This window comes from Myotis yumanensis, unplaced genomic scaffold (assembly GCF_028538775.1).
Source record: "Myotis yumanensis isolate MYYU_CA2020_CCGP unplaced genomic scaffold, mMyoYum1.0.hap1 SCAF_2, whole genome shotgun sequence".
Taxonomy (NCBI): Eukaryota; Metazoa; Chordata; class Mammalia; order Chiroptera; family Vespertilionidae; genus Myotis; species Myotis yumanensis.
Genome location: NW_027223753.1, coordinates 136,276,134 through 136,300,574, shown reverse-complemented (window position 1 = coordinate 136,300,574; position 24,441 = coordinate 136,276,134). Strand labels below are relative to the sequence as shown.

The 24,441-nt window shown below is 38.1% G+C and overlaps 1 protein-coding gene across 4 annotated transcripts in view; it reads right to left on the bottom strand.

Moving 5' to 3' along the window:
- The window catches only part of EPHA6 (EPH receptor A6), a 945,921-nt gene that overhangs the window by 230,155 nt on the left and 691,325 nt on the right, over window positions 1-24,441 (bottom strand). For 3 of the 4 annotated variants that reach the window (XM_070406043.1, XM_070406045.1, XM_070406046.1), the window contains one exon: window positions 18,414-18,599. In XM_070406043.1, the coding sequence (XP_070262144.1) occupies window positions 18,414-18,599 (186 nt within the window). The remainder of the gene's footprint in view (window positions 1-18,413; window positions 18,600-24,441) is intronic. The other variant, XM_070406044.1, reaches the window with a different exon arrangement.

The following is a 24,441-nucleotide window of genomic DNA, read 5'->3' as shown; positions in this document are numbered from 1 at the left end:
TTAGAACTGAACTTGAAGTCCTTGAAAATTAGGTTCTTTTCTTTATTCCCTTTTCTCTTCTTCCTTCCCCTCTTTTCTCGCCATTTTCTTTCTCAATATGAAAATATATCCAATACATGTGCAGCACCATGCTAAGTACCACAATGAATAAAATAAACACTGTTCTCAACAGATTATAACCTCTCCAAATTCCCATATCAATATAATATAAGACATTCTTCTCTATTTAAAAAGAAAATAGATTAAAAAATATATTAGGTGGTATATATTGGAGATTTAGGACTGGAGAGATTAAGGGAACAGTGAAGCTAGAACATAAAAGAAAATTAAGATTTAGTGGAGAAAATGGGGTGGCTGGTATACTGAATTTAGCCCTTTATTATCAGAAAATTAAGAACCATCATAAAACAAATGAAACTGATCCAGAGAGATTTTGGCTGCTCTCAGTCCATGAGAGCAGCTTTGGTAACTAAATGAAAACTGAGGTACAAAGTGGATAGAGAAGGTTTATCTCTTTGCTTCATTCAACACAGGACTCAGCAAAATTGTGGGTTCTTGAAGACCCCAAATAAATGCATACATGGCAGGATGGTTTTTGTTGTACTGATGGGCAGTGGCTGGGCTGGTGGAGTCTCTGCAGGGGCTCTGCAGGCAGTGTGTAGGGGAGAGGGGATCACAATAGGGGTAGAAGGCAATAGATGCTGCATTGCTTCAGCTAACACACTAGTGAGACTGTCCCAGAAAAAACTCAGGGGCATTGGAAAAGGGTGCTGAAGTCCTAATATTATGGGGTAAGGACTAAGAAAACAGTAGGTTTTTGGACCATGCACATGAATGATAATCATAGTAACATGTTAAGTGCAATGTAGCTATCGAATCCAGGTCAGAGATTAAGAAAGGATGTTTCATATAAACTGACTCATCCCTTATAAACTGAGTTAAGGAAGATGGGAAAAGGGAAGAGAGAGGGTTTTCCAAGAACAGGGCAATGTCTGATCAAATATGTGCAGCATGAAACATATGGTATGTTTGGGGAAATTACCAATGACTAGAATATAAACTAGGAGGTAGAGAAGGAGGGAGATGAGGTGAAAGGCAAGTTGTGAGCATACAGAACCTTAAACTTCTGTATTCAGAAGCATGGATTTTTGTCCTGTGGGTGAAGGAAAGTCACAGAAGGATTTTAAACAAACATGGGAATTTAAAAATGAGAAAAACCAGTTTTATATTAAAAGAACAATTCAATAAATGGTGATGAAGTGATCTATATGCAAAAAAATCCAGAAACTTGGACCTAACTCACACTTTATGCAAACAGTAACGCAAAATGGATTATAGATCTATATGTAAAACATCTATCTATATCTATATATATATATAAAAGCCTAAGCGACTGTCACAAGCGAATGACTGACCAAACAGGCTGCGTGGGGCAACCAGGCCGGCAGGGGGGTTAGTGAGGGACAACCAAACAACTGAGCAGCAGGCTGCAAAGATGGCGGCGCCCACAGCCAATAGGAGGGAACATGCTAATTGACTGCCCTGCCCTCAAAGATGGCAGCACCCACAGCCACAAGATGGCAGCGCCCAATGCCCTCAGCCCCTCCAGGGTGGCAGGCACTCCGCGCACCTGTCTCCAGAGTCGCCTAGTCCCCTCAGGCCCCCCAGCTGCCCAGGGCCGCCCGAGGCTCAGGTAACAGGGCCAGCCGAGGCTTGCGCTGCCAGCAGTGGCAGCAGCAGAGGTGTGATGGGGGCATCGCCTTCCCCTGATGGCTGGGTCGCCTCCTGCTCCTGAGGGCTCCTGGACTGTGAGAGGGGACAGGCCGGGCTGAGGGACCCCCCTCCAGTGCATGAATTTTAATGCACCGTGTCTCTAGTAAAGCTATAACAGTTCTAGAGGAGAGTAGAAGAGAATATCTTTGTAACCTTGGGTTAAGTAAAGAGTTTCCAGGTACCACACCAAGAAGCATAATCCATAAAAGAAAAAATATCTACAGATCACATTTCTGACAAAGAACTGTATCCAGAAAATATATTTTAAAATCTTTTAAAACTTAACATTGAGGAAAAAAAAAACTAATAAAAGAAAATGGATAAAAATATGAAGAAGAGATATGGATAGCAAATAAGCATATAAAAGAAGATCAAAATCAATAGTCATTAGGAAACTGCAAAGTAAAATAACAATGAGATTCCAATATAAACTCACTAGAATGGCTGAAATATTTTTAAAATGACAATATCAAATATAGATGATGCAGAGCAAATAAAGCTCTCACAATTACTAGTGGGAATGCAAAATTGCACACCCAGTTTAAAAACCAATTTGGCAGTTTCTTACAAAAACATGTATTTACCATATGATCTAGACATTCCACACCTAAGTAATTACCCAAGATAATTGTAAATACATACTTATGCCAAAATCTAACATAAGTGTTCATAAAAGTTATATTAATAATCACCCAAATTAAAAACAACCCTGATGTCCTTCAACTACTGAATGCAGAAGCAAGCTATGGCACATCCCATAAAGGAATACCACTCAACGAGAACAAGCATGCATCAATCTCAAGTGCATTTTGTTAAGGGAAAGAAGCTATACTCAAAAGGCTACATATTGTATTATTCCATTCATAGAACACTCTGAAATATAGATCCTCTTTAAAGAAGCATTTCAATGAATAAATACAGAAAGAGGTAAACAGAATAATCATTAGAATATAATAGTAATACTTGTTATAGGCAAGATCTATTACAAATGACAAAATTAGTGGGGAAAATTTGACGAGAAACAGGATATTTGCATAGTCTCTCCCCAAATATATATATTAAAAACAAAAGGGGAAAAGTAACTTTATAATGAAGCGATCCAGCAGATAGCACCTTGACCCAGTGATCCATGTTAACATCCCCCGGATAAGGCATGTGGAATGTTATGCATTGAGAAGGAATGCAATGAGAAGGGTACCCACCTTTTGTGATATTCCTGCCCCAAATGCATAACCACAAATCAAATGATGAAAAACAATAGACACACCCCAAAAGAGAGATATTCTACAAAATAACTGACTAGCATTCTTGAAACATGTCAAGGTCATGAAAGACAAGGAAAGACTGAAGAATTTTCACAGATTGGAAGATACTAAGGAGATGTGATAAATACATGCAATGTGGAATCCTAGACAGGATTGTGGAACAGAAAAAAAGAAATTAGTGGAAACATTGATAAAATCTGAATAAAAGTCAGTAGCTTAGTAAATCATACTGCTTTGATGTCTAGTTCTTGGCTTTCTTTTTTTTTTTTTAGCTTTATTTTTATTGTTGACACTATTACAGATGTCCCCATTCCACTCCCCCTTTGCCCGCCTCCATCCAGCCCCTGTCCCCCACCTCCATCCCCTCTGGCCATCACGATTGCTGTCTGTATTTATGGATTTATTCATTTATGTTCTTTGGCTAAGAAGGTGAAGGATTAGTTCTTGGCTTTGATAATAGTCCTGTGGTTATGTAAAATACTCACATAAAGGAAGAATGAGTGAAGTTTATATGGGAACTATATTATTTTCACTGTTTTTCAATAAGCCTGAAATTATATCAAAATAAAAATTTAAGAAAAGTCACAGTAACATATTCTAACAACAAAATAAATATGAAAATATGAATCATGGGATAAATAAGGAGCTTGCTATATTTCCATTCTTTAATTTTATGGGTTTTCCATGATTAAGACATCTACTGTATCTATCCAAGCTTAATAAGACCATCAGGAACCTGGATCACAGTTCCTGGGCAATGGCTAAGTGATTGCCTTACCTTGCAGCCTGGCAGGATGGCTCTCATTCTGAGTGCACAGATGCAGATTCATGTCTATAAGATTATCTATTGCTCTTCTCAAATTCCAAGCCATCAAACTCTTTACCAGAATGAACTGCAACATGAATGATTGGAAGGAATTTTTATTTTTTGAAATGGAATAAGATTTCACCCTCTAGATGGCTCTATTCAGTTTTATTTAGAGGTATTTAAAGGCAGCATTATTTGTGCATACAATTGTACTTCTATTCCCTTTTCTCTCCTAGTTTTTACAGTTTACAGTGTTATCTTCACACTGAGCAACTTGTTACTAGAATTTTCTAGCCTGCTACTTATTACTCTCTACCCAATAATTATCAGGCCTGTTTAGGGAAGGGAGAGAACCACAGGAAGAAGATAGTAAGAAGTAGATCTAGAGACCTGATTAGAGTGAATGACCTTAAGAAACCCAGATACTTAAACACTGAAGGGACGAGAACAAATTCCTCCTGACTACAGAGGTGTGTTCCCTCTTGTAAAGAGGGAAGTACATTTTGGCAGAAAAAAAACTAAGCTGGTGATCCCAATTAGCCCATGTTACTTGAACTAAGTGTGGTACATGGGGCCACCAGATTATGTCATTCTGTTACCGTTTGTTGGTCACATTTGGTTCATTTTCCATTTATCAATATGCATCTATAATAATAAAAGCATAATATGCTAATTAGACTGGACAGGTGAACAACCTTCCGGACGTCCTTCTGGATGACCTTCTGGACGAAGCTGGGGCTGAGAGGGCTGAGGCAAGCCACTGTGGCTGCGAGGGCCGAGCCCCTTGCACAAGTTTCGTGCATTGGGCCTCTAGTATAATTATAATTCCCAGTGACAAATACTTTGCCATAAATATCCTGTGAATCCACTGAGATTCCAGAAATTGCTCAAGAATAATTCATCACTATTTTCAGTAACAGGAAATAGTAAATATTAAGGATGATAGGAAAAGAGAGAAAATACACCAAATTACAGTTTCTCTTTTAGCTGCCTCTCATCTCTCCTTTTCCATTGGGTTGAATCTCTTCTCAATTTCATGTTATCTCTCTTTCCCTCATTTATCAACAATACTTTTTTTGGGCAGCAGCTTCTACCATGATTCCTAGATTCTCTCATGTTCTCGGTGAGCCCCACACTTTCGAACCTTTCCTTATCAGTTTTCCTTCACACTTTTGTCAGGAGCTACCCCAGGCCCTCCATCCATCACCTTAGCAAATGACCCTGCCTCTGACATCACTGGTAAAAAGGAGAGCTGGTAAGTCCAGAGGCAGCTAGGCCTTCTGGGTACCAGCAGCCTTTTCATGTCAGTTACCTTTGTGCCCAAATCAGGTCAGCTTGGTACATTTTCATCCAGATCCTCAAGGATTTAGAATAGGAAGAGACATAGGAGAGAAATGAGTGTAAGTTTTGAGATGCTCTTGTCATTTAGCATGAATACAATCTAGAATTCAAGAGAATGGTGAAGAATAAAACGAGAGGCGGTAGACACAAGGCCCTTCCTACCAGGGCAGACATTTTACTTCCTTATTCATTGCCAAATACCCAATGCTTGGAAAGGTGCCTGGCACAGAGTACTTAGGGACATAGTAAGTGTTACTTGAATTAATGAATAACTTAAAGAATTCTAAGCACTTGGACTTTAAGTAAGAAGTCAACACAATCTAATTCGCTTTTTTGTAAGCCATCAGTCTGACCTCAGTGTACACCTGCCCCACTCATTCTACGGTCCATTCGATCTGGCCTCAATCCTGTACTGCATGCGCTGTCCCCTCCTAATTGCCTCAAAGAACAAATGCTTCTCAGTCCTTACCTTACTTGGATTCCCAGGTCATTTTATTCTATTGACCTCTCCTTCGTTCTTAGAAAACTGCTCTTCCTCTTTCAGGAGATGCCTTCCGTCTTCTGTCTGCCTGTTGAAGTTAGTTCTTCTCAACCTCTGGGTAATCCCGTCCTCCTATGGCTTCAGCTCCCCATCAGTTCCCATCCACTGAGCACTCCGTAATTTGTGCCTGCAGCCCAGATGTTCACCCAGGCTCCAGAGATGTCCTGATGTCTTTAAATGTCCTAGCCACCTCAAACTTATCATGTCCAATTCAGAATTAATTACTTCTTCTCCAAATCTGTCATTTCTCCTGAGTTTTCTCTCCATTCCCCTACTTACGTAAAGCAGAAACTTGGAAGTCATCTGAACCATCCCCATATACAGTCACTAAAGTCTCTCAATTTAACCTAAAATACCTCTTAAATATACTCCCTTCTTTTTATCTTCACTTAATCTGTTTGCTCATTATTTTTCATTTGGATTACTACATTAGCTACCTTACTGTTTTTTTCCTGCCTCTATTTATTTTCTTTCAATACTGACTCTGTCCTGTTACTACTTTGCTTCAGCTGTTTTGGGTGCTCTCCTAATATGCCAACTTCTTTCTTAGTACAAGGGCTTAGAACAGTGGTTCTCAACCTTGGCTGCACATTAGAGTCACCTGGGAATCTTTTTAAAATCCTGATTTCTGGGCCTCTTTATTTTTATTTTTTTTTAAAATATATTTTATTCATTTTTTTACAGAGAGGAAGGGAGAGGGATAGAGAGTTAGAAACATCGATGAGAGAGAAACATCGATCAGCTGCCTCCTGCATACCTCCCACTGGGGATGTGCCCACAACCAAGGTACATGCCCTTGACCGGATTCGAACCTGGGACCCTTGAGTCCGCAGGCCGACGCTCTATCCGCTGAACCAGACCCGCCAGGGCTTCTGGGCCTCTTTAAAAAGATTCCCAGGTGATTCTAATGTGCAGCCAAGGTTGAGAACCACTGGCTTAGAACTTCTTGTAGTCTGCCTGAGTACTCTCCCACCAAACCTCAGCACTGCTTGCTCCTCCATGTCACTTAGGATTTTTTTTTCCTCTTTATCTAAGACTATAGGCCCAATGCACAAAATTCGTGCATGGGTAGGGTCCCTAGGCCTGGCCGGTGATCAGGGCTGATCTGTGGGGTGACCAGCAGGGTGATTGGGGGGCCCCTGCTGGCACCTATCTTGGCTGGCCTGGGGCCTGAGGGCTGGGGGCAGCTCCTGCATTGAGCATCTGCCCCCTGGTGGTCAGTGTGCATCATAGCGACTGGTCGTTCCACTGGTCGTTCTGCCATTTGGTCAGTTTGCATATTAGGCTTTTATTATATAGGATAATATATACAGGGGTGGGCAAAAGTAGGCTTACAGTTGTAATACAAATGAATAATACAATAATTAAAAATAATGACACAAGAATAAACTCTGTGTTTCCTATACTCACAACTATCAACCTACTTTTGCCCACCCCTTATTTAGATTTATTTATTTTTTTCCAGTAGGTAGAAGCTGTGTCTTTTTTACTACTTAATTACAAGTGACTAGAAGAGTGGGGCAACCAATAAAAATTCACTGAATGAATAAATAAATAAATTAATGAATAATTGTATCCAAAATAGCACATGCTACACAACACTGGGAAATACTGGCCTACTTACTTATGTTCCCAGTGGGCTGTCTGCAACAAATGAGTTCCGTGAGCACTCTGAGGCCTTCTTTTCTGTATCTCTAGGCTTTAATCAGCAATTGTATCTAACACCTGGTGGTGCTCAGTGACTCTTACTTGGAAAACAAAACAAAACTCTTAACCTACCTTAGCTAGCAGGGTAGCTGAATTCCAGAAGAAAGCAACCATCTAATTTCTTCCATCAGTTTACCCCTACAAGGTAATTCTGTATATCCAAACCTTGTATTTGCTTATAGGAAAATTTTGTCTAACCTTTTCTACTTTACAGATTGTTAGAATAAAAACTTTTACTGAAGACACCTTTTGTTTCTTCCTGAACTTCTCCATCTTATTCTTAGTTCACTGATATGACCCTGAAGGTGGGGAGATAAGTTATCACTGGTACAAATTTTCCTCACTTACATCTCAGTTTTCTTCCTTTGGCAAAGGAATGAAATAAAAAAAAATATTAGTGCTAGATTTGATCTTTATTGTTCTAGGCCAAACTATACTATACAAACCTTTGTTCAGAGGAAAAATTGAGGCCTAAAGATGCTGAGTGACTTGTCTAAGTCCTTGTGGTTAGTAGCAGGATATTACAACCAGGTGCAGAGGCAGATGTCATCTTGCGGGGGGGTGGGGTGGGGGGGGGGGGGAGAAATGTATTACTTGACAAATGGAGTGCAATTTTGGAACCAAAGAGGCTGTTCTTGTGCATTTAATATACAATGTATTTAACTGGCTTGAATCGACTCCCTGACTTTGATTCCATGTAGCATAAAACCTGTCTCAAAGGAACCCCTAAAGTTTTGGAATATTCTAAAAGGGTTTGGGCAAGCCTAGCACTTTCTGTTTTACTTTCTATATCATTCTACGACATCTTTAGGAATGTTCTATGATGAAATGACATTATGTTTGGGAATTTGTTTGCTATCCTGATTGGCTTTTGTTCCTCCTTACTAGATTTACGATTTATTTGAGTCAGTATATCTAAATTTAATGTTGACTACTAAGCAGGGATATAGGTACTTCATTACCTCTCCTTTTGGCTTCCATCATTATTTAAAACTATGTGATCCAGTCTTCTGATGTGTGTCTGAATTGTATTTCTTCATAATTTAACCACAATCCTTATGTTTTTATAGAAAGTTAGCACTTTCTCTTTTGGCTATGTAGTTCATGAGACTGATGTATATATTACCTGTTACAAATTGCTACTATCCATGCTACTAATAGCCATAAGTCTAGTCTTGAACTGATGGTTTCTATTTGTTCTTGGAGAAGAGTATGTGCTAAGAATAAAGTTTAGCTCGATTAATATCTTTTTATATCAGTTGTATCTTAACAGGTTAATGAAATTGAGATGTGTATCAAATAAATAGGTTTAACTTTTATCAGATATACTTTTTATATAATACATTTCTTAATCATTTAACTTTCAGATCTAAAATAAAAATAGTTATATGCACAAATATGAAAGAGTTAAAGTGTTCCTAAGAACTTTTTAATATGTGTCTCACAGAGATAAAACCTACACAATAAGATAAAAAGCATGCCTATTAAGAACTTATAAAAGAATCTGATGAAGCTTTTGATCCACAATTCTGCATTAGTTTCAACTTAGCGTCTGTGCATTCATTTCTCAGAATCCAGGATACACTATTAACATGGCTATATTATATGTTTGTCTTTGTCATTACTATTTTCTATGCAATATGGCAGTCCTTAGGGAGCATTAATTGCTAGCTATCTCTTAGCTACTTACTGGCAATCTTGGAATAATTACCATGTATTTATGGGAATGAGGAATTCATTTATTTATTGCCTTTCTCTTAAAAATCCCATAGCACTGGAGTCAAGAAGATAACAGTATAAATTGCCCACTTATCTCTGCGGGAATTATTCATTTTACTATCCCCATCATCCATCCTAGCAGCACCATAACAACTTTTATATGGGGTTCACTCTTCCAAATTAAAACTATAATGGTTATTGCCACTCAAATCATATTGAACTTATCCTTTCTTTTCTTATCTCCTAAAACTCTCTCTCTTTCTTTCTTTTTCTTGAAATGAAACAAGGACCTTAACTTTGGGATCATATAAATTTGACTACATTGAGGTCACTGTTTTTAGACAAGATTATTAGAGATGTAAACTAATCACTGTGTTTGTATTTGGATTTTTATGTGAAATAAACTGTGTATTTCAAACTGGCAGACAAGTACCACTGACTATCTTACTAAACCTATTCAGTTGATTTAGAATAAGTAATTCCTACAACTTCATAGGGATAATAAATTTTTTTCTTCTTATATACTTACATGTTTTTATAACATGTAAATAAAACACATCAGAATATTTTAAAAAGTCACATAACGTGATTTATCAAAGAGAGAAAATAAATTTCTGATACTTTTCAGCCTTTCAATTTATTGTTGGACACTTATTTCCAGATATTTCATGCATAAATACACATAAGAGGAATTCAACATCATACTTAAATTGTTATTTTAAATGCTTTGCAAAGATTCATAACCCAAGTTTAAATTTATCTTCTTCCAGAAAAATATAAAACAAAAGGAATAATCTGAAATACTCATGCTAAATTAATAACAAGAAAGTCAGAAACTATAAAAAAACGATTAGTATGTTATTTCATCTCTCTCTTTTAGATTATTATCTTTCAGAGGCAATTTACTTTAATCACCTGAATATTTTCCTTATTTTAAAAGCAGTATATTTTTAAAAGTAATATCAGATTACTTATTTAATGTTATTTAATTCAGATAAGATAATTAAAGTGTAAAACTATGACTTATTCATTGTGATACAGCAAAACAAACAATAAACAAAGAAACCATGGATTTTAGAGTCAGACAGAGCTCAGTTGGGACACCATTCATGCTACTTACTCTGAGTTAGGAGTCCTATGAAGGTTAATTACACTGTTAATTACACTGTTTGAGTATCAGTATCCACTAAGCAGCCGGCAGGATGGCAGTGAGGGACAGAGTAAATGAGTAAAGGAGTGAGAGGGAAGTGTGTGGATGTGTGTGGTTTGTGTGTGGGTGAGTGAGGGACAGTTAGATCTCCCAGTAGTCTTGGGGGCTAGCAGATCAGGCTCTCCTGGACAGGCAGCCACTGCTACTGCCACAGGTACTCCCAGGCTGGGTGTGGCTCTGGCACGGAAACCACACCATCTTGAGCTCAGCAGCCATAATTTGCAAGGGACCTCCATCAGGACCCTGCAGTGAGTGGCATGCTACCTCCCTGTGGGCTCCCTGACATGCCCAGTGAGTACACGCCAGAGAGACTTCCTGCCCCATCCCACCCCACCCAGGCCCCAGGACTGCCTTCAGTGAGTGCACACCAGAGAGACTTCCCACCCCACCCCAGCCAGGCCCCAGGACTGCCTTCAGTGAGTGCAAGCCAGAGGCACCTTGCACACCATGCCAAAATCCTAGGACTGTGGGCTGTGAGTACATGCCAGAGGCACCTTGAATGACATCTGTCCAGGCCCCAGGACCTCATACTGTGAGTGCACACCAGAGGGTCCCTATGCACCACCCTCCTGGGCTCCAGGACCACATGCAGTGAATTGCATGCCAGAGAGTTCTGGAACCTCACAAAGAGTTGCACAACAGAGGAACTGTGTCTGTGCCCCCACTGACCCTGAGCATCTGCAGCTGACACCTGAGGGACCAGATCCATGGGGGAAGGGAATACAACTCAGAGAGAGACAATAAAGGTGTGAGACTCAAGGCAGACTCAGCCTCTGGGCTAAAAAATCCCTCACCACTGGACCACTAGATTAGAGGCTCTTGGACATCAATCAAGTTGCCCAGGGCCAGAAAGAGGTAGCAACTCACATTACTAGAAACAAATACAAAGGGAAAGCAAAAATGACAAGACAAAGAAACAATACCCAAAGGAAAGAAAAGGTGGAATCAGCAGAAAATAAACTAAATGAAATGAAGGAAAGCAATTTGTCAGATAAGGAATTCAGAGTAATGATTATAAAGACGCTCAAACATTTGACCAAGAATTATAAGCAGCTCAATAAGAATTATAAGGAGGTGAATGAGAAATTCACCAACATGAATAAGAATCAAGAGGAAATGAAGAATGACATAGCTGCAATAAAGAACGCTATGGAAAGTTTCAAGAATAGACTAGAAGAAACTGAGAACCAAATCAGAGAGTTGGAAGACAGGGTAGGAAAAAAACACCGAATCTGAACAACAATTGGAAAAAAAATTTAAAAAGCAGAAGAAGTATTTAAGGGAGCTTTGGGACAAGATGAAAAGAAGCAACATCTGCATAATAGGGGTGCAAGAAGAGAAGAAGTTGAGCAAGGCATAGAAAATGTGTTTGAAGAAATAATGACAGAAAACTTCCCTGACTTGGGGAAGGAAAACATCACACAATTCCAGGAAGCACAGAGATCCCAAACAAGATAAACCCCAAGAGACCCACACCAAGACACATCATAATTAAAATGACAAACATTAATGACAAAGAAAAAAATCTTAAATGCTGCAAGAGAGAGACAGAGTTACTTACAAGGGATCTCTCATTAGACTATCAAGTGATTTCTCAACAGAAACACATCAGGCCAGAAGGGAGTGGCAGGAAGTATACAAAGTAATAAAAAGCAAGGGACTGAATCTAAGAACACACTATCCAGCAAGGCTATCATTTGAAATTGAAGGTGAAATCAGGAGCTTTGTAGACAAAAACAGGCTAAGAGAGTTTATTACCACCAAACCAGCAATGCAAGAAATCCTAAAGGGACTGCTGTGAGATAAAGGAATAGGAACAGAGGGAAAAACAAAGAAATAATGAATAAGAATGGCAACAAACAATTACCTATCAATAATAATCTTAAACGTAAATGGATTAATTGCTCCAATCAAAAGACATAGGGCAGCTGAATGGATAAGAAAACAGTATATATATGCTGTCTACAAGAAACTCATCTCATAACAAAGGAATCACACAAATTGAAAGTGAAGGGATGGAAAAAGTTTTCAGGCAGATGGAAATGAAAAAAAGCTGGGGTAGCAATACTTATATCTGACAAAATATACCTCAAAGTGAAGCCCATAACAAGAAATAAGGAAGGCCACTTAATAATACTAAAAGGATCAATACAAGAAGAAGATATAACTGTGGTAAACATATATGCACCTAATACAGGAGCACCCGAATACTTAAAAAAAACTTCTTGAAGATATCAAGGGAGAGATCCACAGCAATACAATCATAGTAGGGGAATTTAATACCCCACTGACATCACTGGATAAATCTTCTACACAAAAAATCAACAAGGAAACATCAATCCTAAAGGACTCACTAGATCAGATGGAATTAACAGACATTTTCAGAACATTTTACCCCAAAGTTACAGAATATACATTCTTCTCAAGTGCACATGGGACATTTTCAAAGATAGCCCACATATTAGGACACAGACCAAGTCTCTACAATTTCAAGAAGATTGAAATCATATCAAGCATCTTCGCAGATCACAATGGCATAAAATTACAAATCAACTACAGTAAAAATGCTCAAAAACAGTCAAATACATGGAGGATAAATAGCATGTTATTAAACAATGAATGGGATACCAAAGAGACCAAAGAAGAAATAAAAAACATCCTGGAAACAAATGACAATGAAAAGACAACAATCCAAAATCTCTGGGACACAGTGAAAGCAGTCCTGAGAGGGAAATTCATAGCACTACAGAACTACCTCAAAAAATAAGAAAAAGTTGTAAAAAGATAGCTAACTCTATAATCTAAAGAAATTAGAAAGAGAGCAACAAGAAAAGCCCAGAGTAAGTAGAAGGAAGAATAAAGACCAGAGAGTAAATAAATGACATAAAGACCAAAAAAAAAAACCCCCAAAAACAAAACAAAACAAAACAAAACAAAAAACCCAACCCAAAACAAAAAACAATACAAAACATCAATAGAATCAAAAGTTGATTCTTTGAAAGGATAAACAAGATTAATGAACCTCTAGCCAGGCTCACCAAAAAACAAAGAGAGAGGGCCCAAATTAAAAATAAAAGAGAGAGAAATGAAAGAGGTGAAGTAGCAACCAACCCCACAGAAATGCAAAGGATTGTAAAAAATACTACAAAGAATTTTATTCTAATAAACTGGATAACCTAGACAAAATGAACATATTCCTAGAAAAACACAATCTTCAAAAACTCAATCAGGAAGAATCAGAAAACCTGGATAGGCCAATAACTACTGATGAAATTGAAGCAGTAATAAAAAACATTCCAGCAAACAAAAGCTCTGGTCTGGATGGCTTCACAGGGGAGTTTTACCAAACATTCAAATAAGAACTAAAATCTATCCTCCTTAAACTACTCAAGAAAATTCAAGAGGAAGGAACACTGTCAAGCTCTTTCTATGAAGCCAGCATTACCCTAATCCCCAAACCATATAAAGACACTACACAGAAAGGGAATTACAGGCCATTATCCCTCATGAACAGATGCTAAAATTCTCAACAAAATTCTAGCAAATCGGATTCAGCATTACATCAGAAAGATCATACACCATGACCAAGTAGGATATATTCTGGGGATGCAAGGCAGGTACAATATATGCAAATCAATAAATGTGATACAGCACATTAACAGACTGCATGACAAAAATCACATGATCATATCAATTGATGCAGAAAAGGCATTTGACAAAATCCAACACCCTTTTTTGATAAAAACTTTCAGCAAAGTGCGAATAGAGGGATCATACCTCAACATAATAAAGGCCATATATGACAAACCCACAGCCAACATCATACTCAATGGGCAAAAACTAAAACCATTTCCCCTAAAAACAGGAACAAGACAGACACCCACTTTTACCACTCCTGTTCAACACAGAGTACTGGAAATGCTAGCCATAGTGATCAGACAAGAAGAAATTAAAGGCATCCAAATTGGAAAAGAAGAAGTAAAACTGTCATTATTTGCAGATGACTGCTGGAGGCTAATTCCAGCATGTCATAATAAATGCAAGAAGTTCATCAAAAGGTTGATGGAACTTGAGGCTTCAGCAGGGCTGAATCATATCACCTGCTGCTGGAATAGCTGAAAGTGTTTCCCCAAACCTGAAAATCTGCATATTATTACCTGCTGCCAGACAGCTGAGGGCAGTTCCCCCAACCTGATGGTTTTTTATTGTTTACCAAGCCTTACCTTTGATATGTAAAGGTGTCCCAAAATTCACGCAAGAAGTAATATTGATAGAAAACACAGGTTTATAATTAAAAATTGTAAATTTTTTATTGACCCATAAAGTATACAGTATAGGGTTATGTATGGAATAGCATATCGGGTAAATGGCCTCCACGGCTTTGCTGGCACATATGCACTTTTTTGTTGAAATTTTCCATGACTGTTTTGCATAAATGTGGCTGAATTTCGTTGATACAGTGCTCAATTTCCTCCTTCAAGGCATGGGTGGTCGTGGGCTTGTTGGCATAAACCTTAGACTTCAAAAAACCCAAAGAAAAAAGTCCAACAGCGTTAAATTTGCATGATCTGGGCCGCCAATTCTGATCACCAAAACGGGAAATTACACGACCAGGAAATGACTCATGCAGTAACTGAATTGTTTCTCGGGCTGTATGGCATGTGGCACCATCTTGTTGAAACCACATGTTGTTCACATCCATATCTTGTAACTTAGGCACAAAAAACTGTATTATGTTGTGATAGTGAGCACCATTAAATTCAAATCTTGCGTGAATTTTGGGACACCCTTATATCTGCTTTGCAATAGGGCAAAATGTGGGAATAAAAAGCCCTGGGTGCGGAGATTCAAAGAACTAAGTTACTAAAGCTAAGCTCCATCTGGCTTCCCCCAAAATGCTTTCCAAATTTATGTTTAATGTCTAGTTTATTCAATTTACTCGCAGCCCCTTCTCCAGATTCCTGAACCCTAGTAGATGCAGGATAACACCCTGGCAGATGACATGATATTGTACATAAAAAAACCTCAAAGACTTCATCAAAAACTACTAGATTTAATAAATGAATTCAGCAACTTAGCAGATATGAAATTAACACCCAGAAATCTGTGGCATTTTTATACACCAATAATGAACTCACAGAAAGAGAAACTAAAGAAACAATTCCATTTACCACTGCAACAAAAAAATTTAAGATACCTAAGAATAAACTTAACTAAGGAGGTAAAAGACTTGTACTCAGAAAACTACAGGATGTTGAAAAAAAGATAGAGTAAGATATAAACAAGTGGAAGAACATAACGTGTTTATGGATTGGTAGAACTAATATCATTAAAACGCCCATACTACCCAAAACAATCTATAGATTCAATGCAATCCCTATTAAGTTACCAACAGCATATTTCACAGACCTAGAACAAACTCTCCCAAAATTCATCTGGAATAAAAAAAAAAGACCCCGAATAGCCGCAGCAATCCTGCGAAAGAAGAACAAAGTTGGAGAGATCATAATACCAGATATCAAGTTATACTACAAAGCCACTGTAATAAAAACATCCTGATACTGGTGCAAGACCAGACATATAGGCCAATGTAACAGAACAGAGAACCCAGAAATTTACCCAAGCCAGTCTTCTCAATTAATATTTGACAAAGTGGATAAGAGCGGAGTCAAGACAGTCTCTTCAATAAATGGTGTTGGGAAAATTGGTCAGATACATGCACAAAATATGAAACTAGACCACCAACTTACACCATACACAAAAATAAACTCAAAATGGATAAAGGACTTAAATGTAAGATGGGAAGCCATAAAAATCCTAGAAGAATCCATAGGTAGCAATTTATCAGACATATCTCGTAGCAATATTTTTACTGATACATCTCCCAGGACAATGGAAACTAAGGAGAAAACAAACAAATGGGACTACATCAAAATAAAAAGCTTCTGTACCTCAAAAGAAACCATCAACAAAATAACAAGAGAGCCCACTGCATGGGAGAACATATTTGACAATATTATATCTGATAAAGGGTTAATCTCCAAAATGTATAGGGAACTTATATAACTTAACAAAAGGAAGATAAATGATACAATAAAAAAATGGGCAAAGGACCTAAATAGACATTTCTTGAATGTGTACATACAGAATGCCAAGAGACATATGAAAACATGCTCAAAGTCACTAATCATCAGAGAGATGAAAATCAAAACAACAATGAAGTAGCACCTCACACCTGTCAGAATGTCTATCATCAATAAATCAACAAACGACACGTGCTGGCGAGGATGTGGAGAAAAAGGAACCCTTGTGCACTGCTGCTGGTGGGAATGCAGACTAGTGCAGCCTCTGTGGAAAACAGTTCGGAGTTTCCTCAAAAAACTAAAAATGAAACTCCCATTTGACCCAGTAATCTCACTTTTAGGAATATATCCCCAGAAATAAAACACTCAGAAAGAATATATGTACCCCTGTGTTCATAGCAGCACTATTTACAATAGCTAAGATTTGGAAACAACCAAAGTGCCCATCAGTAGATGAGTGGATTAGAAAACAGTGGTACATCTACACAATGGAATACTAAGCAGCTGTGAAAAAGAAAGGAACTCTTACTATTTGCAACAGCATGGGTGGACTTGGAGACCATTACGCTAAGCGACATAAATTGGTCAGAGGAGGATAAATATCACTTGATCTCACTCATTTGTGGAATATAATGAATAACGTAAACTAATGAACCAAAACAGGTATAGAGATATAGAAGCATGAAACAGACTGGAATCTCAGAGGGAAGGCAGAGGAGGGTTGGCTGGGGGGTTGGGGGGCAGCGGGGGGAGGGGAGAGAGTGTGTAGAGATCATCCAAAGAACTTATATGCTTATAAGCTGGGTGGGGGGGGGGGGCTGGGGAAGCGGGGTGAAGGCCTGGGCTGTGGGGGCCGGGGAAGGCTGGGAGAAGTTAATGGGGGAAAAGGGGACATATATAATTCTTTCAACAATAAAGAATAAAAAAAAATGGCAAACTGTATATGTAAGGTGTCTGGCACAGAGCACCGATAATGGCTACCATTTAATGTGGCTTACTGTGAGCCACATACTGTGCTAAATGCTTTATACATTTACAAAGGTAATCTTTACAGCATTCCTATGGAGTAAAAGTTACTTTGGGCCTATTTTATAAATGTGGAAGTAAAGGATAGAGGTGTTAATTTATTTACCCTAAACTGCACAAGGTAAATGGTGAGCGCAGTATTCTAACTGGGGTCCATCTGCTTGGTTAGCTATGGTTGTGTAATAAACTACTCAAATCTCTGTGACTTTAAACAATAACCATTTTATAATCTCTCATGATTTTACGGGTTGACTGAACTGAGCAGGGTGGTTCTTTGCCCTACAAGATGTCAACTCTAAGTGGTAGGGGGAAGTGCAATGTCTGAGATGGTTCATCACAAGGCTGGCATTCAGTGCTGACTTGTCTGCTGGGAGCTCAGACAGAGATTTTCATATCAGATATTGTAATTCTATCTTCATTTTATGTAAAATTAAAATAATTTAGTCCTGAAGGTATTTATCTAGATGGGTTCCACACAGAACTTTTTGTTTAAAAGTTTTATTTCATATATATTATTCCATATTTGTATATATGTAATTTATTTCCAAACAGAAGTATTTTATCTTAATAACCCAAAATATTTAAACTGTTTCTTCTACTAATACTGAAATTTAGGCAGCTTTAGAAAAAGTGAATAGCTTATAGAAATATATATATATATTCCATATATATATATATATATATTCCTTTACTTTTGATTCATTATTTCAAGTTAAATTAGCAAATGATTTAAAGGTAATAAATACCGTTTCAAAGTAGTTTGGTGACCAATGCAAACTCTGACAATGTCATAGCTTAATATCAAGACTCTGAGAGACAATATCAGAAGATGATATCTGAATTAAATTATCCCCTGAATGGCTATAGTAATTAAGATTTTTTAAATAAAAAGAAATGAGATAAATACATAAAAGAAGTAATAAAGGAAATCAGTACTTACTTTTTGTGACAACACCTTCTAGCCGGATGATATTTGGGTGGTCAAACTGACCCATGATACTAGCTTCTCTTAGAAAATCTCTTCTTTGCCGATCCATGTGGCCACCTTTCAAAGTTTTGATGGCAACTGGGATCTCCCTTTTCCCTGGTGTCTTCAAACGCCCACTACAGACTTCTCCAAATTCTCCTTAAAATATGAACAAAAGTAGTTATTTGTTTAAACAGAATAGTTATGTTCCAGAAGAGATTGAGTTGTTACGCAGTACCAACTTTTTTTTAATGCAACGGCTCTCAAGTGTGTCATTTTCACATGGAGAGTTCTTTCTTAAAAATTAAATTTGTAATGACAATATACTTGGTCAGCATCATTTATAATGAATAGCAGAATGCATTTTCATATGTTGTTCCACAGGAACTACCATTAAAGATCCCTGATCTGCTGAGAAATTATGAATAACCCAATAGGCGATGCTAATGTAATTCTATGCAAAAGCAATCACTGCATAATGTTTCCTGTTCCTGTTCTCAATACTGATATATGGGTCAAATATCTGCTCTATTCGGGGAATTCATCAGGCATACATAGTTGAATTGATCCCACAGGCCATATGCCTTGGCTTCACTGCCATTAGAAATCAATGCTAGGGTCAATTTGTATATGAACATATTGAAAAGACCATACTAAACTCAACTATAATAAGTCATTATACAGGGCAACTTATAAGTCAGATGTTTGGAATACAGATACAGTAAGTTCGGCAGACAATGACTCTATTGGACAGATTAAATAACAGCCAAATACTTATCACGAATTCACTACATATATATCAAGTGCTAGGGTGCTCTGAATTTCAAAGTATATAACTTGGTCTCTGTTCTCAAAAGTTTATAATCTAGTAGGAGAATCTTATAAACGTAAATGAAACAACTTAAGAACATAAGAACCAATCCCTGAAAGTGCTGTATTAAATAAGAATGGTGAGAGCTTGAAGACTTCCCAGAAGAGGTGGAAGTTTTGCTGGACCTTGAATGATGATTACCATTTGGACATTCAAGAAAAGCAGCAACATTGCAGACAGGGATTTATGAAGGGAAGTGAAGAAAAAGATTCAAAGATCAGAAATAGGAAAAAGAACGATGTGGACATTGGCAGTAAGGATACAAGGCTGACTAGAGGAGTTACTGTGGGAAAGGTCAGAGGCTTTCACAGTGCAACACAATAAATTAAATAAAGCTTGAAATCCAAGACTTAATATATTTAGAGCCAATTACCTGCATTTACTTAAGAGCATGATGGTTGATCCTCAGTTCATCCTATACAATAAAAACATAATATGCAAATCGATCGAAAGGCAGAATGACTGGTCGCTATGACACACACTGACCACCAGGGGCAGACGCTCAATGCAGGAGCTACCCCCTGGGGTCAGTGAGCTGCCATGGAGCAGCAAGCCCAAGCCCTGGACTGCGAGAGGGATGTCTGAGAGGGATCAGGCCTAAGCCAGCAGGCGGACATACCCAGAGGGATCCTGGACTGTGAGAGGGCGCAAGCTGGGCTGAGGGACCCTCCCCGCCCCTGCCCCAAGTGCACAAATGTCGTGCATCAGGCCTCTAGTTGATATATAGTGAAGATAATAAAACCTTCTCTATGTCTATAATGTCCCTTCCCTTAAGGATGTGGGAAATATAAAAAGTGATAATATATGTAAAAGTGCTTCACAACTATCAAGTTCTATTCATGTGCTTTAAGTTATACAAATCTTTGGAAGGGTGAAAGGAATGCCTATCTTCAGTTGGTTTATTACCTGGCAGGTCTGGCCAATAGTTTTATGCAGTGTAAGTTGAAGTATGACCCTCTAACAAATTAAACTTTTGTAGTACTATAGATTTTGATTATCCAAATTTTCTTTATACCACTTCATTGCAGTCAACTAAATTTTGACTCTACATGAAAATTAACTATCTATCTATCTATCTATCTATCTATACATATATATATAATTTGAGAATATGTTTTTTGATTTTAGAGAGAGAGAAGGGAGAGAGAGAGAAACATCTATTGGCTGCCTCCCTAATATGCCTTGACTGGGGATCAATCCCATAACCTAGGTATATGCCCTGACTGGATTATTGAACTAGCAACCTTTTTGGTGCACCCAATGCTTCAGGCCACCCAGCCATGGTGATGCTTATAATTTTTAAGTTAAAGAAAGAAAAACAAAACAAAACAAAACAAAAAACTAGGAAGGAAACAGACCAAAACTTTGCTTACTAAATTATGTATAAACACATCCATTAAAAATAGAAAGCAGTCTAATAAGAGAGTTTATTTTCTATATATTAAACAAACAAGCGAACAAAAAACACTGCCTAGATAGAATGTGGTCTTTAACTTCAGTGTATATGATTTTACAAATCTTGTATCATTTAACATCAAAACCAGAATAATCTTTTTTTTACTTCTGGTACTTTCAATTAGTATGTTTACAGGAAAAGAAGCATAGCATTTGATTTTTAAAAAATCCTCACCTGAGGATATTTTTTATTGATTTTCTCAGGGAGAGAAGGAAAGGGGGAGAGAAAGGGAGAGAGAGAGAGAGAGAGAGAGAGAGAGAGAGAGAGAGAGAGAGAAAAGAGAGAGAGAGAGAGAGAGAGAGAGAGAGAGAGAGAAGAGAGAAAGAAACATTAATGTATGAGAGAAAAATCAATCAGGTGCCTCCTCTACATGGCCCAACCAGGAATCAAACCTGCAACCTTTTTAGTGTACAGGACTACACTCAACCTACTGAGCCACCTGACCAATCTTTCATCTTTATTTGTAATAATGTTTTCAATTTTTAAAAGATTTTTCTCTTGGATATAAAAAATGGCAATTTATAAAAATTTTCAACATTTTTCTATTAAGGCTCTGAACCCTGAGAGAAAAAAAATGTGCATATGTTGAAGTCAATGCCCAATGCATCCCGGTCTACTCAGATCCCTGACATTTCTTCTTAGATCACTCTAGTTTGTTGTAATACATATCTAGAACAAAACAAACGTTTTTCTTCTCTTTTTCTTTCATATTGCCTTAATAAATCTGTTAGTACATAAAAAGATTCAGCAGTATTTAAAAACTCTTCACCCGTTAGGACCTCACAATCCAATTGATTTTCTGTTAACATTTCATAGTAATTCAAATAAAATGCTAGGTATAGTGAAATAAATAGAGAACCCTCTGTTGATATTTTATCAAGATAGACAGAGTGGTAATTTTCTTTGGTTTTCTGTTGTCTGAAATTCATGTATCTTATTAACACCAGGCAGGTGTTTTCTTTATGTAAAGCTTTTCATGATCAAGCTGTTATCACACTTATTTCAGTGACACTAAATCTGCTTGCCTCAATTAACAATCTGAGACTTCTGGTGCATTCTTAAGGCAAAGTCCAAAAAATTCAGTCACAGAATGTATTAAAACCTCTATCCATGGTAGGCCTGGAAGTATCAGGCATATCAGGCAGAGAGGAAAAAATATTTTAGATATACTGTATACTTCCAGACGGTGCCAAAGACTGATCTATTATATGACTGTCCTGCACTAAGAGAAGAATTATAAGAAATAATTCTTCAGTAAGATCTGCTAACATTTATGTGTACTGGTTAGTTCATCATTAACTCATTTACTATAGGAATGTGGTGTTAACTACTTTTTATTTTATTTCCCAAGACCTTGTCACCATCATTATTAAAAGTAAAGCACTTATACAGTGCTTATCACAAGCAAGATCTAAAAACTAAATATATATTTTAATCTCAACAACATACCTCTGAGGTGGGTACCATTATTATCCCCACTTTACAGGTGAGGAAACTGAGGCACATGAACTAAATAACTTGTCCACAGTGGTAGAGGTATAATTTGAACCCAGACAGTCTGGCTCCAGAGTCCTTGCCTATCACCACTATTCTCTGCTGTCTAAGGTGTTTATCATTGTTAATATTTTCTTGTTTTGGTATGTTAAATTTCCAATTGGTAACAATGGTGTCTTTAAACCAACTATCGTATAACATTCAAGCACGTCGATTGTATATGCACAGGGCACGGAGTGATAAAACCATATATTAGACATTTTTCACTATAAAATAAAAATGGAGACCTAGCTCAAATATGTTGTCTATTAGATGGTCTGGGAAAAAAATCACTGCAGTCTATCTAGTTTCAAGCGAGTAAAGAACATTATATCTAGGATCATTGATCTGCCACTGACAGCCCACTCACTGACTAACAACCCCGGTGTCTCCCTGGGTGGTGGCAAACCTTTTTGGACAAGCAATTTTGTTGTATAACATGTAGAGTCATCGTAAAATATCAACTAGTATTGGGTTTTCCACATAAAGTGTGGGAGGATGGGGGCAGTGAGGGACGGCCCCTGTGGAGAACTACCACACCACGATCCCCCGGAGGCTTTCCACAATTGTACTCCCCATGTTCTAAGGTTCTGGTTTTGCACCACCTCCAACCCCTTGAGAGTCACTGAAGCAAAGAGCCTCGCTCTTGATGGTTTTTAAAAACATGCCTCCCAGGTGTAATGGGTGTTTCCTTTTCTTCACACTTGCTGCTTCCCTCCTGGGGGAATGCTGCCCACAAGTTTCCTCCTCCCTCTCTTGCCTCCACCCTCCTTCGCCCTTCTCTATGTGGACGGCTTCTTATTATCAGTAAAGGCGATGGTTTGAGGTCCCTCTTGCAGAAAACCTTCTCTGATGAACCCATGATTTAATCTCTCAGTACCAGCAGGTCCCTCCAAATGAGAAAGAAAAAAAAATAGATGCTCTACAGTCAGAAGCTGGCCTTGCTGGCCTCTCAGACATCACACCCACCTTCTCAAGGTTACTCTGAGACCATGATGAAATGAGACGGAGCAAGGCCACTTCGTAATTCTGCCTGAGCACAAAGGCAAGGTCACAGTGCCAAAGTACTAAACAGTCCCTCCTCTCTTGGCTAAAATGAGTAACTGCGAATTCCTTGCCAAGTATAACCTCCTCCTTGTTTTAATGTCCCTTCCTCTAGATAGGATTAATTAAGATACCAGATACTGTGGTTAAAGTCCTAAAATCAAGGCCCAGTATTACATGCTGCTTTCATATCTGGGGGATACTAGCAGGGTCTCAAATGGCCTTACCACAGATTCTCCTCCTCCCCATTCTGCTCCCCAGATAAGATCCTCTAGCCAGACAACCCTCCTTATCAAAGTGATCGGATACAGTTCCTCCTTTCCCCCAGTAGTAGTAGGTTTTACTTTCCTGCCTGCCTGTGGAATGATTCAAACAGGCCAATCACATCCTCCTAAGGGAACAAGGGTACCTCATCCTCTTGATACTATAAAGCTTGCCTTCCATAGCTCCTGGTTGTTCCCAAGTGCAACCCGTATGTGGCCTTGTGTGGTGTCCTCCCCCTGGGCTGCGAGTGTATGTAATTAATAAATATGTCAATCTCATCTGTCTGATGTAGGGTGCTGTGCTCTCATCCATCTGATAACCCTACGATGAGAATCCTTCCTTTACCAACAGGTAAGGGGCAAGGAAATGAGGGGAAATGAAAACAGAGGCAATGAAAATAGATACATGATTACAGAATTGCCTCTGCTTTCTAATAGCATTTAATCTAGAGCAAACTCCTACTTCCTAGACTCTCTCCCAAATCACCCAACCAAAGTCCAAATCCTACAATAGGCTTCATCTGACACACACGGTCATTCCCCATTCTGTATGCTTTCCTGGCTGAACCCAGCTTCTTAAACTATAGTGTGTTCCTGGGATCTTTGGCTTGAGAATATGAGCATAACATACAGGGTGGGGCAAAAGTAGGTTTATAGTTATATGTACTTTCAGATACAATTATTAATAAATAAATAAATAATAAGAAAACTGTAGCAAGTATGAGAAACAAAGTTTATTCTTATTTTATTAGAAGTAACCAAGTACAAAACAGGCATATTTTTTTCTGAGACACTAAGTCCCTGAGCTAATAACCATGCGGTGAATGCACGATG